At 30.1% G+C, this 13,126-nt stretch overlaps 2 protein-coding genes across 2 annotated transcripts; both read left to right on the top strand.

Annotated features, from left to right (window-relative positions):
• Positions 1-840: 840 nt before the first annotated feature.
• LOC125811835 (early nodulin-like protein 2) lies at positions 841-2,754 on the top strand. The gene is made up of 5 exons (XM_049491387.1): positions 841-1,156; positions 1,255-1,497; positions 1,656-1,685; positions 1,817-1,942; positions 2,055-2,754. Exons 1-5 carry the CDS (start codon positions 988-990, stop codon positions 2,528-2,530), a joined length of 1,044 nt encoding a protein of 347 aa, XP_049347344.1. The 5' UTR covers positions 841-987; the 3' UTR covers positions 2,531-2,754.
• Positions 2,755-9,469: 6,715 nt separating this feature from the next.
• LOC125811931 (protein RALF-like 19) lies at positions 9,470-9,835 on the top strand. The gene has a single exon (XM_049491475.1). It carries the CDS (start codon positions 9,470-9,472, stop codon positions 9,833-9,835), a length of 366 nt encoding a protein of 121 aa, XP_049347432.1.
• Positions 9,836-13,126: the final 3,291 nt, after the last annotated feature.

Raw genomic sequence — 13,126 nt, 5'->3', positions numbered from 1 at the left:
CTTCAAAAAATGAAGAAAATAATTTAGGATTTATAATTTTAAATATTTCATGAGATTACTATGATTATAAAAGTATTTAAATTATTTTAAATATAAAAATGTAATTCTTTTTAAAATAGAGTAATAAGAATATAATGTAATATAAAATAGATTAATAGAATAAGATCTATTGCCTTACTTAGCTTCAAATTTCAATTTATATGACATAATTTGAATCAATAAAAAATTAAAAGTTTTATTTAAAATCTGTAGGTTTAAAATATCAACATTTATTTGATGATAAAATATTTCATTAAGAGCCAAATAAGTGTAAAGTTAATAGAGTCCTTAATATTGTTAACACAAAATATTTTCTTTATTTTAACACAAATTTAATTATTTGCTCTATTTCAATTTATGTGAGCATTTTTTTTTACTTTATCACAAAAAAATAAAATAACTTATACTTAATATTTTACTATCCTAACTTACGTCACACACATTTTTTTAATCTATTCAAAATAATGACACATTACTATAATCGAAAATAATTTTATTTTGAGATTTGTTTTGAACTATAAATTTCAGCCACCGCGTTCATCCTTTTTATAAAAACTTTTTTGTATCACTTAAATAGTGTCACATAAATTAAAATCGAAAGAAGTAACAATTTAATTTTAAATTCTCATTTAATCCTTTGCTAGACATAATAATTGAAGAAAATAATATTTTGGAGCAGATATTTTTTCCTCATTACAACGGTAACCATTATCTTAAGTAGTGCACAACTGCACACTGCACACAAAGTCTATATAAACTTTGTTGTCTCCCTTTTAACCTTTCATTTCTTTCCACTTTTTGTTTTTCTAGACTTCTCGTGAAGAACTATTTCCTTTTCTTTTTTTTTCTATTTCTCGTGACTCTTTTTTAGTGTATACTTTTATCACCACACAAAAAAAGAGTCATATTGAACTCCATTTTGAAACAAAGAGAAGAAAAATACTGCCCATGGCTCAGCAAAGACATGTTGTAGTGTTACTTGTGTTGGCTTGTTTGTTTACATCTTCATATTCTTCTCAATATACTGTTGGTGGCAAAGATGGTTGGGTCCTTAACCCTTCTGTTGATTACAACACTTGGTCTCAACATATGAGATTCATAATCAATGACTCTGTTTGTAAGTCTTCTCCTTCCTCTCAAAAGTCAAAATACTGTTATTTTTGAAGAGTCCGAGCAATAGTATTTGATGATATTTGTTATTTTTTGTGTTTTTAGTGTTTAAGTATAAGCAAGGAGCAGATTCTGTGTTGGAGGTGAGTAAGGATGATTATGACAAGTGTAACACTGGCAATCCAATTAAGAAAATGGAGGATGGAAACTCCATTTTCACGTTGGATCGTTCTGGTCCTTTTTACTTTATCAGTGGCAACAAAGATAACTGTGATAAAGGCCAAAAGTTGCAAATTATTGTTATCTCTGTTAGGAACCAAACTCCGGCACCGGGAGTTGCTCCACCTAGTAACGGATCAACTACACCGTCACCCACGGGTTCACCACCATCTACTGGAGGTATGCGGGATCAGAATTTTAATTTTATTCGTTCAATTTTTTAGATTCTTAGTATGTTACATGAGTCGATTGACCTTACGAGATCAATGCAGGCTCCTCTCCGGCAGCTTCTCCGCCTAAAGGATCGTCTACACCTGGTACACCGTCACCCACGGGTTCACCACCATCTACTGGAGGTACGCCGGATCAGAATTTTAATTTTATTCGTTCAATTTTTCAGATTCTTAGTATGTTACATGAGTCGATTGAACTTACGAGATTAATGCAGGCTCCTCTCCGCCTAAAGGATCGTCTACACCTGGTACACCGTCGGCACCTTCAGCTAATGCTCCGGCAGGATCATCTACACCGGGTGCGTCGTCACCTAATGGGGCACCAGTATCTACTCCTGCAGGTAAATTATAAATGAATTTAGAATTTCAATTTGATAGATTCAATGTTTAATTTCGTTCGATTTTTAACGTATTGAACGTAAATTGAATCATATAGTTTATCAATCTGTTCAGGTAAATCACCAACCTCATCACCTACACCTTCCGGTTCAACCGCATCTCCACCAGCACCTGCGACCGGAGGATCCGTAGCTCCGGCAATGTCTCCGGTAGCAAATGGACCGTCAACTAGTACTCCAGGTTCTTCTTCACCGGTGGCAGGCGGACCATCGTCTGGAAGCGGTATTGCACCGTCGGCAGGCGGACCATCTGGAAGCGGTATTGCACCGACTGCAGGCGGACCAGCTGGAAGTATGTCACCGGGACCATCGGCAGGAGGATTAGCAGGCGGACCATCGGCGGGAGCGCCGGGAAGTAGTGCTTCAGGTTCCGGCGGCAGCAATACTCCGGCGGACATCAATTCGCCAGCTGGTGCACCAGAAAACCCAAATTCATTTGCAGTAAAGGCATTTACTCCATCAATTGTCCTTGTGTCAGCCGTTTCACTCGTTTTGACTGTGGCTTTGGGAGAATTTATTATTTTACCTTAGGGTAAAATTACTGGATATTACTATATTTAATTTGTGCTTTTTTTTCTTCTGTATTTTGTTTTAAATTTCTTGAATAATTCGGAGATTATTGGAGTGTGTTTAGATATACAAGAGATGTATTTAATTTTTATTTTTATTTTTTTGCTTTTAATTTTTGTGGGTGAGACTTAAAATTTGAATTTATGTATGTATGTATCAGTTTAATTCTAGTTTTTGTTTTGTGATGTTTTTTTTTTCAGAGAATTTTTTTTATGTTGCTCAAAACATGCACAAATATAACTTATCATCCTTCTTTAAAAAAAAAAGTCTATTTAAGTCTTGACTATCGAACTACGAAGCTATCAAGTGTTTCCTCCTTCAAAAAACTTGAATTGTCTATCAACAACCCAAAGTCTCTTGTGAAATTCTTAAGCGAGACAACTCCTTCATTTTTATTGCCAAAATCAAAATCTCGATTCACATCGTCATAATCTCCCTGAAACATCTATTAAAATCTCTTCTAAATATCTATTGCTTCAAAATTGAAGGAAAAGAAATAATTTTTAAAATAATATCAAAGAATATAAATAATCCTCATATAAAAAATTAAAAATATAATAGATTATCTGAGATGTGCGTAAAAAATATTGCTTAATCGACAAACGATCGTAGTACAACTACTTCCCCATGGGAGTTGTAGAAATTCGTATAAAGTCAAAGTCATGCAATACGTTCCAATATAAATTCATTAACGTACGTAATTTTTGGTGTAATAATAATAAGATGACTTGACTTGACTTGAAGTGGTTATTTCCATTATCTTAAAATAAATAGAGGGAGTATAATTTTTTGTTGACTAGCCTTCCAAAAATTAATGTGATTTATTGCTGATATAAATGGTCCAACTACAACAAAGGTGTAGTATGAAACTGCTCCATCTGTCACAACGTTTTGGAATTTAATTCTTCTCGAAAAAATTAAAGTGAACATTGTGATTTTTCTTTCAATTTTATCGTTAAAGTTATTAGCCTTGAAAATATAAATTTGATCAATATAGGAAAATTAAATGATTAATTCATAATTACCAGTCAATTTAATTAATCAAAATAAATTAATTTATGTTCATCAATTGAAAATTTGACTTTAAGAAATTACTAAATAAGGGTATAATAATAAACATACATAAATTTTTTTTAAAAGAATTAAAATCTAAAATAGTGACATATAAATAGAAACTGAGAAAGTATTAAAAATATTTTGCTGCTTTAATTAACCAGCCACTCTAAATTTAATGTTGATTAATTGCTCACATATGATGTAGCAAAAAATAAAACGGTGCAAGAATTACTCATATTATTTCTTCCTTGTACTCCTTCCTTTTCATATTATTTGAATTATATTAAAAAAGATATTTTATTTGTCTAATTTAAAAACTTAAGTAAATGTTACTTATTAATATTTATCTTTTTACAAGTTTTAGCATATATCTTTTCTTTTTATCCTTAATATTACATAAAATACTACTCTTTTCGTTCATTTTATATGTCTATTATATTTTTATTTGTTTAGTTTTAAAAATTAAGAGATAATTTATCATTTATTTCTTAATTTTATTTTTATTATTAATTATAATTATTTATCTAAGCATTGAATTTATTATATTCAAATGGTGATATGATAAATTGTCTAATTGATCCTCGAATAACGTGTCAAACAAATTGGAAGGGAGGTAAAACTTTTCTGATTTTCTCCATGGAAGGTGCTTATCAATTTTTCCATACCACACACTTGTTAGTTGGTAAGTAGTAACATTAATTAGCCTATACATTGATTTTTTATTAAAAAAAAATAAAATTGATGTCTGATATTTATATTGGAGTCTGACTATTTAGAAGTCGTGTCATGTAGTGCTTCATTCGGAGGGAAGCGTTCGCTAACAATATTTTTTTCATACCTAGAACTTGAATTTGAGATCTTTGATTAAGAGAGAACCAGTTTCATGATTCACTATACCACATCGTTTGGTGGTATGTTTTTTGCATTCACTTCTCTACTTACCCTATCTTACTATTGTATGAATTGATGTATTTTGCTGTAATTTCCATTTAGACGTAAGAAAGTACATTTTAAAAAAATTGGTAAGTAATGTGGTTTATAGCCTAGGTTTATATGCAATGACGGATCCACAAATTTAATTAAGAGGGTTTGAAAAGGGATTTCTAGATAATTTTTGAAATTTCTAATCGTTGAGACAACATTATATATATAAATTTTAAAAATTACGTCATATATACAACGTAATCTCTACCTAAATAACTTTTTTATTTTTTATGTTACACGAGGAAGGAGAATATATGCTACTTGTATATAATGGAATGATATTCCTACCTTTGTGGTGGAACTTGGATATCAACTCAATATTAATATGAAATTATCTAAAAAGAATTATCAAATCCTTGAAACTTGACAATTCAAGGGGAATCCAATTCTCTGCTCTATAAAAAGGTATTACAAAGCATTTATAAATGAAAAAGAATATTTGTTAATTAAAAGTTAAAAAAAAAAACATTTTTAAAAAAGTAAGTAAAAGTCTAAAACATTTACTTAACTTTAGCAGGGAACATAAGTAAAAGTAGAAAAGCACTAGAGAAATACCATTTTTTCTGTATTATTAATTGTCTCAAATGAAAGTGGGTGCTAATAAGATCTTTTCCAAAAATATAAACCCCCACCTAACACCCTTTGCACCAAATTTGGATTTCAAAGTGTATTTATTTGGGCTGTCTATCGATTCGATTTTGAAGTTTATCAATTTGACTTATCGGTTATTGATTTGTAGATATACTAAATTGTTATAAAATTATTAAGATATTATTTCATCGGTTATTAGTTATTTCATCTTTTATCCGAGATAAAATAATACATAGATTTCCTCATAACTTGTACATATATAAGTTATGAGGATTTCTAAATTGTCAATCAAACATTGTATTAATTTCATACATGAATAATTTATCTCCTATCTACCTACCAAATATTATAGATATTAAAATTTTCAAATAAAATAAAAAAATGACCAAACGTCCCCTAATAAACATTTTGAATATAAAGAGAACTAGACAAACGGCTCATATTTATTTATAACCAGAAGCAATAATATCTTTGTACTCGACATGCATCCTTTCAATGATTTGGACATTGCAATGGGACTGAGTTTGTTACACATGGTAGCAACAAGGTCCATAGAATTACTAATATCAACTTTACAAGTGGACAAATATAATTTTTTTTTAGCTAATTTCGAAATGAATTTTAGAATAAATTTATTCCACATTTCACAAAGATAAAATTACTGAATAACTTATTTCAAGATTATAGTATTATTTTTATTTTATACTGACAATGAAATAACAATACTTGAATAATTAATTTCGAAATAATTCAACGTAAAATAATTTATTTTCGACCAAACGAGCCTATGGGTAATAAATGGGGCGTCTCGACTTGACGAATTGTCATAAATGATACCCTTTGACGTGTTCCTTCCTATTTGAACTGTCATACACTATTCATTCATCTATAACACAAAAAAACAACAATGGGATGTGTCAATCAACAAGAGGTCCATATATGAAAGGGAGAATGCTTGTATATATGTAAACAAAATGACAAAAATGGTACATTATGTTTGAGGCATGTTTTAAGTAAGTTACCTAATTATAAGTTTGATAAAAAATTTAGGTGTTTAGAGACGAAGGCGAAGCCATGAGGTTTATGAGTTTAGAATTCTAGATCTTTTAAAATAATGGCCTCTAAATTAATAAATTAATTATGAAATGAATTTTTAAGACATGTTTGAACTAAACATAAGTTAACCTAGACACCCTCAAAATATGTATTTCATAGAAGAAAACAAATTCACTAGAACTAGAATACTGATGTGATACTGTATTAATTAGTAATGAACATTATTGTTTACTAATTAACTTAATAGATTAAGAATGATAGTTTGCAAAAGCCTTCACAATAGTTGAAGATGAAAAGCTTTCGTAAAGAAAAGAATATAAAAACCACCAAATAATGTATTGCAATATATGAGGCAGCTGCTTTCTTAATAAGAGGTTTCAGGTTTGAGACTGAAGTATAGAAAAATTACTGATACGAAATACTTTCCTCCAAATTAAGGTCCTATATATTACGAATTTGAATTAATCAAAGCTTTAATACATATATCAAATGAGAAAAAAATAGTTCCCAAAATAGTATATAAAAAAAAAAAATCATTTTCTCAAATATGTGGTATTGGTTAGTTCACAAGAAGAAAATATCTCAACTTAAAGTAGAACTTTCCACCCACAGGTCACAGCCACACAACAGTGTACGTGACCACGAGGTTTTTCTTTTCCTCTTCCATCTTGTTTTGTTGTGCCAACGCAGATTTTGCGAGTTCAGTAGAATTTAATATATTTTTGATTGACTCATATATTTATATATAGTAGTAAATAGACAAATTTGATTGAATTTGAACGAATCAAAAAAAGGATATATTAATGAACTCAAACTTAAACAAATTGAACGAGTTATAATTTCATATCTATTTTTGTCGACTATGCTCAAATGTCTTTACGTACCTACTAAGTTTAAGTTCAACGTGTATATGCATTAAATTTGGAAGTGGGGACGATAGAATATGTTGACTGCTGACTAATTGTTTAATATTGACAATTTGGCAAAATCTAAAAGTTCTTGCTGTCGGTAAACCAAATAATTGTGTATGTATGTGTTATTATAAAAAGAAATTTTTATTTTTATTTGATCTTTAACAATGATAGTATGAGACATATATTTGGGTTCTTGAGATTAAAAAGATATTAATTTGTAGGGTTCGATATTCATTCCCTACTCAAATAGTTTGGATTGTGATAAAAAGGTCACAGTATCCATGTAAATAATATAATGGAAAAACTATATAAATTGGACATAATCCAATATATTTATTCTGATTGAAACCACAGCCCAAACTATTTACATGTATGTAACCTTCTGCTATTGGTATCTATATACTTTGATGATATTTATAACTATGATAGTATCAAGCAGTAATAATTGAACAGTCTTTACACTAAAACATTGCATCTTCCTCCTTGATGCCATTAGAGTATATATCAAGGAGTAACTGAGTAGTATGTTCACTGAAGCACTGCATTTTTCTTTTTGATGATATCAAAAAGTAATAGTTAAAAGTCGAAGGTATGAAAATAAGGAAGGTAGCCGCTTATAAATAGTTTTCCTTTTTTAAGTACAAGTGTGTTTTTCCCTAATATAATTGGATTTATTGTCTAATCTCAAACATATTGGGCTAGTCCATTTTACAAAAGATGAGCCCACTTTATTTGTCTAAAATTCAAATAGTTATCAGTCCATTTTAAAGTCCAAATTTATGTCACGTGTTAAATAATGTGGTAATTTATTAATTAAATGAGCCATTAAAATTATATCACGTATCAAATGAAGTGGTAATCCAAGTTAAGTTAATAAGCCGTTGAAATCATATCATATGTCAAATGATGTGATACTCCATATCAAATAAATGAACCAATGAAATCATGTCAAGTGTGCAGATGACATGTTCAGACCAATCAAATTGGAGCTTGTCATTGAATAAATGTGTTTGGCAATTCAATCTTCAAACCGATCAATCAAACCACACAACTACACCACTTCCTACAACTATAAATAAGGATTCATAATTCACAAAAGAGGAGAAATTAAGAACAAGAAGTAAGAGCCAAATACTAAAGTTTAAAATAAATCAAATCACGTTTATAAAAATATGTTCAAATCATTACATGTGAGATTAAGAAAATTGGATCCTTGTTATTTACTTTCGTTTTGGCTCCAATATTACTAATACGAAAAAGGTAGAACAATAAACAAAGGAGCCCCATTTATCATTTTAAATGTCATGCTCTAGATTTGATAAAAGAATGTGGTTTCATAGGAAAAAGGGGGTCAAGCCATGAGCTTTTACCTAAAGGCAAAAATAATGAACACATCATGTGCCATGTAAAAAGAAAACCTAGAAAAAGATGACAACACGATTAGCAATCTATGGTGTTATTGGTCAAAATCTACAATGTAATCTACGAATTTATGTAAATTTACTATCTTTTTATTCAAACTTTATAATGTGTTAGGAAATTTACTTAAATATCTATAAATATTTAACTGTGAACAAGTTCTTGACAGGGCTTTAGCACGTAGGTCAATAACTTAGGAAGGTTAATTAAATTCATAAAAATATATTTCAATAGAGAAAATTTATACTAGGTAATCCATGAAGTAGTTTAAAGAGACGTGGCGCTTCATTTATATTATGTTAGGGACATCATACACATAAAGAAGAGTGGTTACTTTAGTAGATTCTTTATACAAAAATCATTTAATTGAAATAATATATGTCCAATGAAGCTTTAATTATGCTAAAAATATAAATGCACTCAAATTATCCTAAGGTAAATAAAAATAAAAGGACCATAGTTGAGTATTTATATTTTGTCTCGATTTCTCCAATTATGAATATTTTACATTTATCGTTTTGAATCTTACTGATATTTTCAATAGAACCGAGACCGCCCATTAATTTATCCTTTAGCCCATACTTGCACATTTGCCACCTCGTTATACTTACGTGATTTACTCTACATCACATAAATTCCCAAACCACAAGTTTGTAACTTAAAACACTCATCATGCCACAACAATAAACTTCACCCTCTTTCCTCTTTACCTTCACTCTTCCTTCCTCCTTTCCCAATCTTTCACCTCAAAAGGAAAGGAGATAGAAAAAAATCCACAAAAAAAAAGAAGAAGCAAAACAAAAAAAACTCTCGATCGAGTTGATTTCACACCTCTTTCCATCGCACTCACACATTGTTCCATTACAATCCGGCCTAAAAGATGGCTACTAGGTCAAGATTGGCGGTCGTGCTCCTGTTAACCCTGGCTATGGCTATGGTAGCAGAGTCATCGTTCTCACACTTAGACTCTACCACCATGGCCTTTAATGTCCAAGGGAGCAATGACAACAACATTGGACATGTTGGAGACATGTTGTATGAGGATGAAGAGATGATGATGCCATCCGAATCAGCCCGTAGAACACTCGATTCGCGCGATCACATCGCTTATAGAGCGTTGAGGGCCAATAATATTCCATGCAACCAACGTGGTGCGTCTTATTATCAATGCAACCGCATGTCAAAGATTAATCCTTATAGACGTGGTTGTCAAAGAATAACTAATTGTGGACGCACAAATAGTTAAAATTAATTAACGCAAACGCATGCATAGAATTAATATTCTATGCATGCATGCGTTCACATAAAATATATTTAGAAAACATGGGTTGGTAACTTCTTTTTGATAAACTAATATATATATTTTTTTCTTATTTTAACTAAATTCGTAGAGAATGATATATTAAGAAGATTACCAACAACAAGGAAATAATTAACTTTTTAAGTGTTTTATTTCCCTTTCTGTTGTTTAAACTATGCTGTATACCATCATTGAAGATGATTTTTGTAATTAAGTATATGGTGAAATAAATTACAGATTGTCATTTTACTTTGTTATTCCTTTCGTTTATTTTCAATTTTGTACATCTTATTTAATTTATTATGTGTATATATGTTTGATAGACCACCAGATCGGTCAGTAATGGAAGAAAATATACAATCATCATATCATATATATATATAAAAGAGAACTTTATGCCCGTCTACGTGGCGCCACCAGAATTCAGGATTTCCTTAATTTTAATTTATTTATTTCCAAAACTAGTCTTCCCCTTTAATGAAAAGTTGTGACTTTTATGAAAAGTTGTGACTTTTTTGAAGACTTGAGACTTTTATGAAGAGTTGCGATTTTTATGAAAAGTTGTGACTTTTATGAAAGATTGTGACCTTTCCGAAAGGGCTGTGACCTTTCTGATAAGGCACAATAAATATTTGTTCACACTACCCTTTGTTGTTTATAAATAGAGAGATTTCCTCTCATTTTAAAAGAACAAAAATTTTGAACTACTTCTTCTTCTTCTTTTGCACAATTAAACATTCGTATACTTTGCTCCTATTGAGTGACTCACTTCACCGTTGTTTTTGTATCAATAAACTGGTGAATATAATTGTCCTATCATGAAAGAATATATTCCTTTAAACCTCGGGTATTATAGGGGAATCATTTTTGTAAGGGTACACTATGCATTTAGTAAACTCGATTATTTATTTATCTCTACACCAACGATTATTTATTTATTAGAATATTTAATATTACCATTTGATGCATTTGATTCCTCAAAAATATCGAATAGTAACACTTGCTGGAGCAAAATGATAAATTATAAAATCAAATTAAAGATGATTGATTGAAAAATAAATAATAAGATGTTATAATTATCACTTTCTTTGTAGTGTTTTACTTTAAATGACTAATATGTTTTAAGTATTATTTTATAAATTTCGTAATATTAAAATTTCACGCGAGGCGCGAGTAATTTTACTAGTATATATATAAAAGAATGTTTTAATGGCAACATAAGTCGATGCTAATACCTATAAAAATCACCACTAAAAGAATGTTCTAGTGGCAACATTCATCGCTGCTAATATCCATAATAGTCTCTACTAATACCTATAATAGTCGCCACTAATAGTTTGTTTTAGTGACAAGATTAATCGCCGCTACTACTTATAGTAGTCGCCACTAAAAAATGTTTTAGTGGCAACATTAGTTGTTGCTAATGCCTATAATAGGCGCCACTAAAAGATTGTTTTTGTGACAACATTAGTCGCCGCTAATGCCTGTAATAGTCGCCACTAAAAGTATGTTATAGTGGCAACATTAGTCGCTGCTAATGCTTGTAATAGTCGCCACGAAAAGCATACTTTAGTGGCAACATTAGTCGCCGCTAATGCCTATAATAGTCGCCACTAAAAGTATGTTATAGTGGCAACATTAGTCACTGCTAATGCTTGTAATAGTCGCCACGAAAAGCATACTTTAGTGGTAACATTAGTCGCCGCTAATGACTATAATAGTTGCCACTATAAGAATTTTTTAGTGGCAACATTAGTCGTTGCTAATGCTTATAATAGTCGCCACGAAAAGTATGTTCTAGTGGTAATATTAGTCGCCACTAAAAGATCGTTTTAGTGGCAACATTTGTCGCTGCTAATTCCTAAAATAGTCGCCACTAAAGACTGTTTTAGTGACTATTAGTCGCCGCTAATGTCTATAATAGTCGCCACGAAAGTATGTTTTGGTGGCCACATTAGTTGCCGCTAATGCCTATAACAGTCGCCACTAAAAGAATGTTTTAGTGGCCACATTAGTCGCCGCTAATGCCTATAATAGTCACCACTAAAAGAATGTTTTAGGGGCAACATTAGTCGCTGCTAATATCCATAAGGCAACATTTGTCGCTGCTAATGCCTATAATAGTCGCCACTAAAAGTATGTTTTAGACTCATTTTTAATTTTTAATGTTCGAGAATATTTCTTTAACATGATTTTAGAATCCAACATTTTGATCTACTTGTGCTTTCATAATGCAACAATTATACATGCATATTTCTAAAAAAATAGTAAAGTTGCATTGATGAAGCATCTAGAAGAGTCTTCAAAGCAGCAGTTTAATATAGAATTAATTTCTAAAAGGGTCAACAATATTTTTTTGCTATTGTTTCAAATTATTTTTTCTCCTTCTATAAATTTTGTTAGAGTAACAAAGTAACAATAACGAAAAGTAGTGAACGTTTGACCTCAGACAAATAGATTGTCTCTAAAAAAATTTATTTATATCGTTGTGGTGTACATTTTTAACGGACTTAACTTATTTATAACTAATATTGATTATCAAAACCTTTTACATAATTTTTTTTTCACAAGGAGTTATTCTAACCATAAAATTATAAGATTCTATATTTTTCATGTACAAAAAAATAGAAAAACTATATTTAATCGCTACATAAAAAATCACTCAGTTTTAACAACACAATTATATCATCAAACATATATTATGATAAATTATGTAAAAGATAAAAATGATTAGATCTCAAGATATTTTTAATCATTCAATATATATTTACAATTCTTTAGATATGTGATAATGTCAAATCATTTAATTTCTATTGAAATATTTTTAAAACCTACTAAAATTTACTTTTTTTCTTCCATCATTGGAAAAGTTATTCAAAAGTTTAGAAAGATTATTTATGCCCGCGCAAAGCGCAATTAAATTACCTAGTATAAACTAAAAGAAGATGATTATATCATTTAGGCGGAATACTTATCAGTTATTATAAACATCCTTAAACTTGATCGGAATAAATTAGACTATTTGATAGTCTTTATCCTCTAAATGATGCAATCCGAGGGAAGTGGTATACACACACCTGCCATGTGGAATGTTTTCTATGTGACATTTTTTAGGAATAATAATAAAAATATTTTATACCTTTTTAATTTTTCTAATTTTAAAATAATCTTTTTTGGGGGTCGATTTGTAAAAACTATTGTAAAGATCCGTTCAATTATTTAGAGGGCTAGGATTCC

The sequence above is a fragment of the Solanum verrucosum genome, unplaced genomic scaffold (genome assembly GCF_900185275.1).
Source record: "Solanum verrucosum unplaced genomic scaffold, falcon-dt-bn FXZP01000238.1, whole genome shotgun sequence".
Lineage (NCBI taxonomy): Eukaryota > Viridiplantae > Streptophyta > Magnoliopsida > Solanales > Solanaceae > Solanum > Solanum verrucosum.
The sequence above is the reverse complement of the archived record's forward strand: the minus strand, read 5'-3'. Positions and strand labels throughout refer to the sequence as shown.

Excerpts from the sequence above, each read along its gene's own strand:
- LOC125811931 (XM_049491475.1), top strand. The coding sequence starts at position 9,470 with ATGGCTACTAGGTCAAGATTGGCGGTCGTGCTCCTGTTAACCCTGGCT.
- LOC125811835 (XM_049491387.1), top strand. The coding sequence starts at position 988 with ATGGCTCAGCAAAGACATGTTGTAGTGTTACTTGTGTTGGCTTGTTTG. Across the intron at positions 1,157-1,254 it reads CATAATCAATGACTCTGTTT|TGTTTAAGTATAAGCAAGGA; the intron begins GTAAGTCTTCTC and ends TTGTGTTTTTAG. Across the intron at positions 1,498-1,655 it reads ACCGGGAGTTGCTCCACCTA|CTTCTCCGCCTAAAGGATCG; the intron begins GTAACGGATCAA and ends CCTCTCCGGCAG.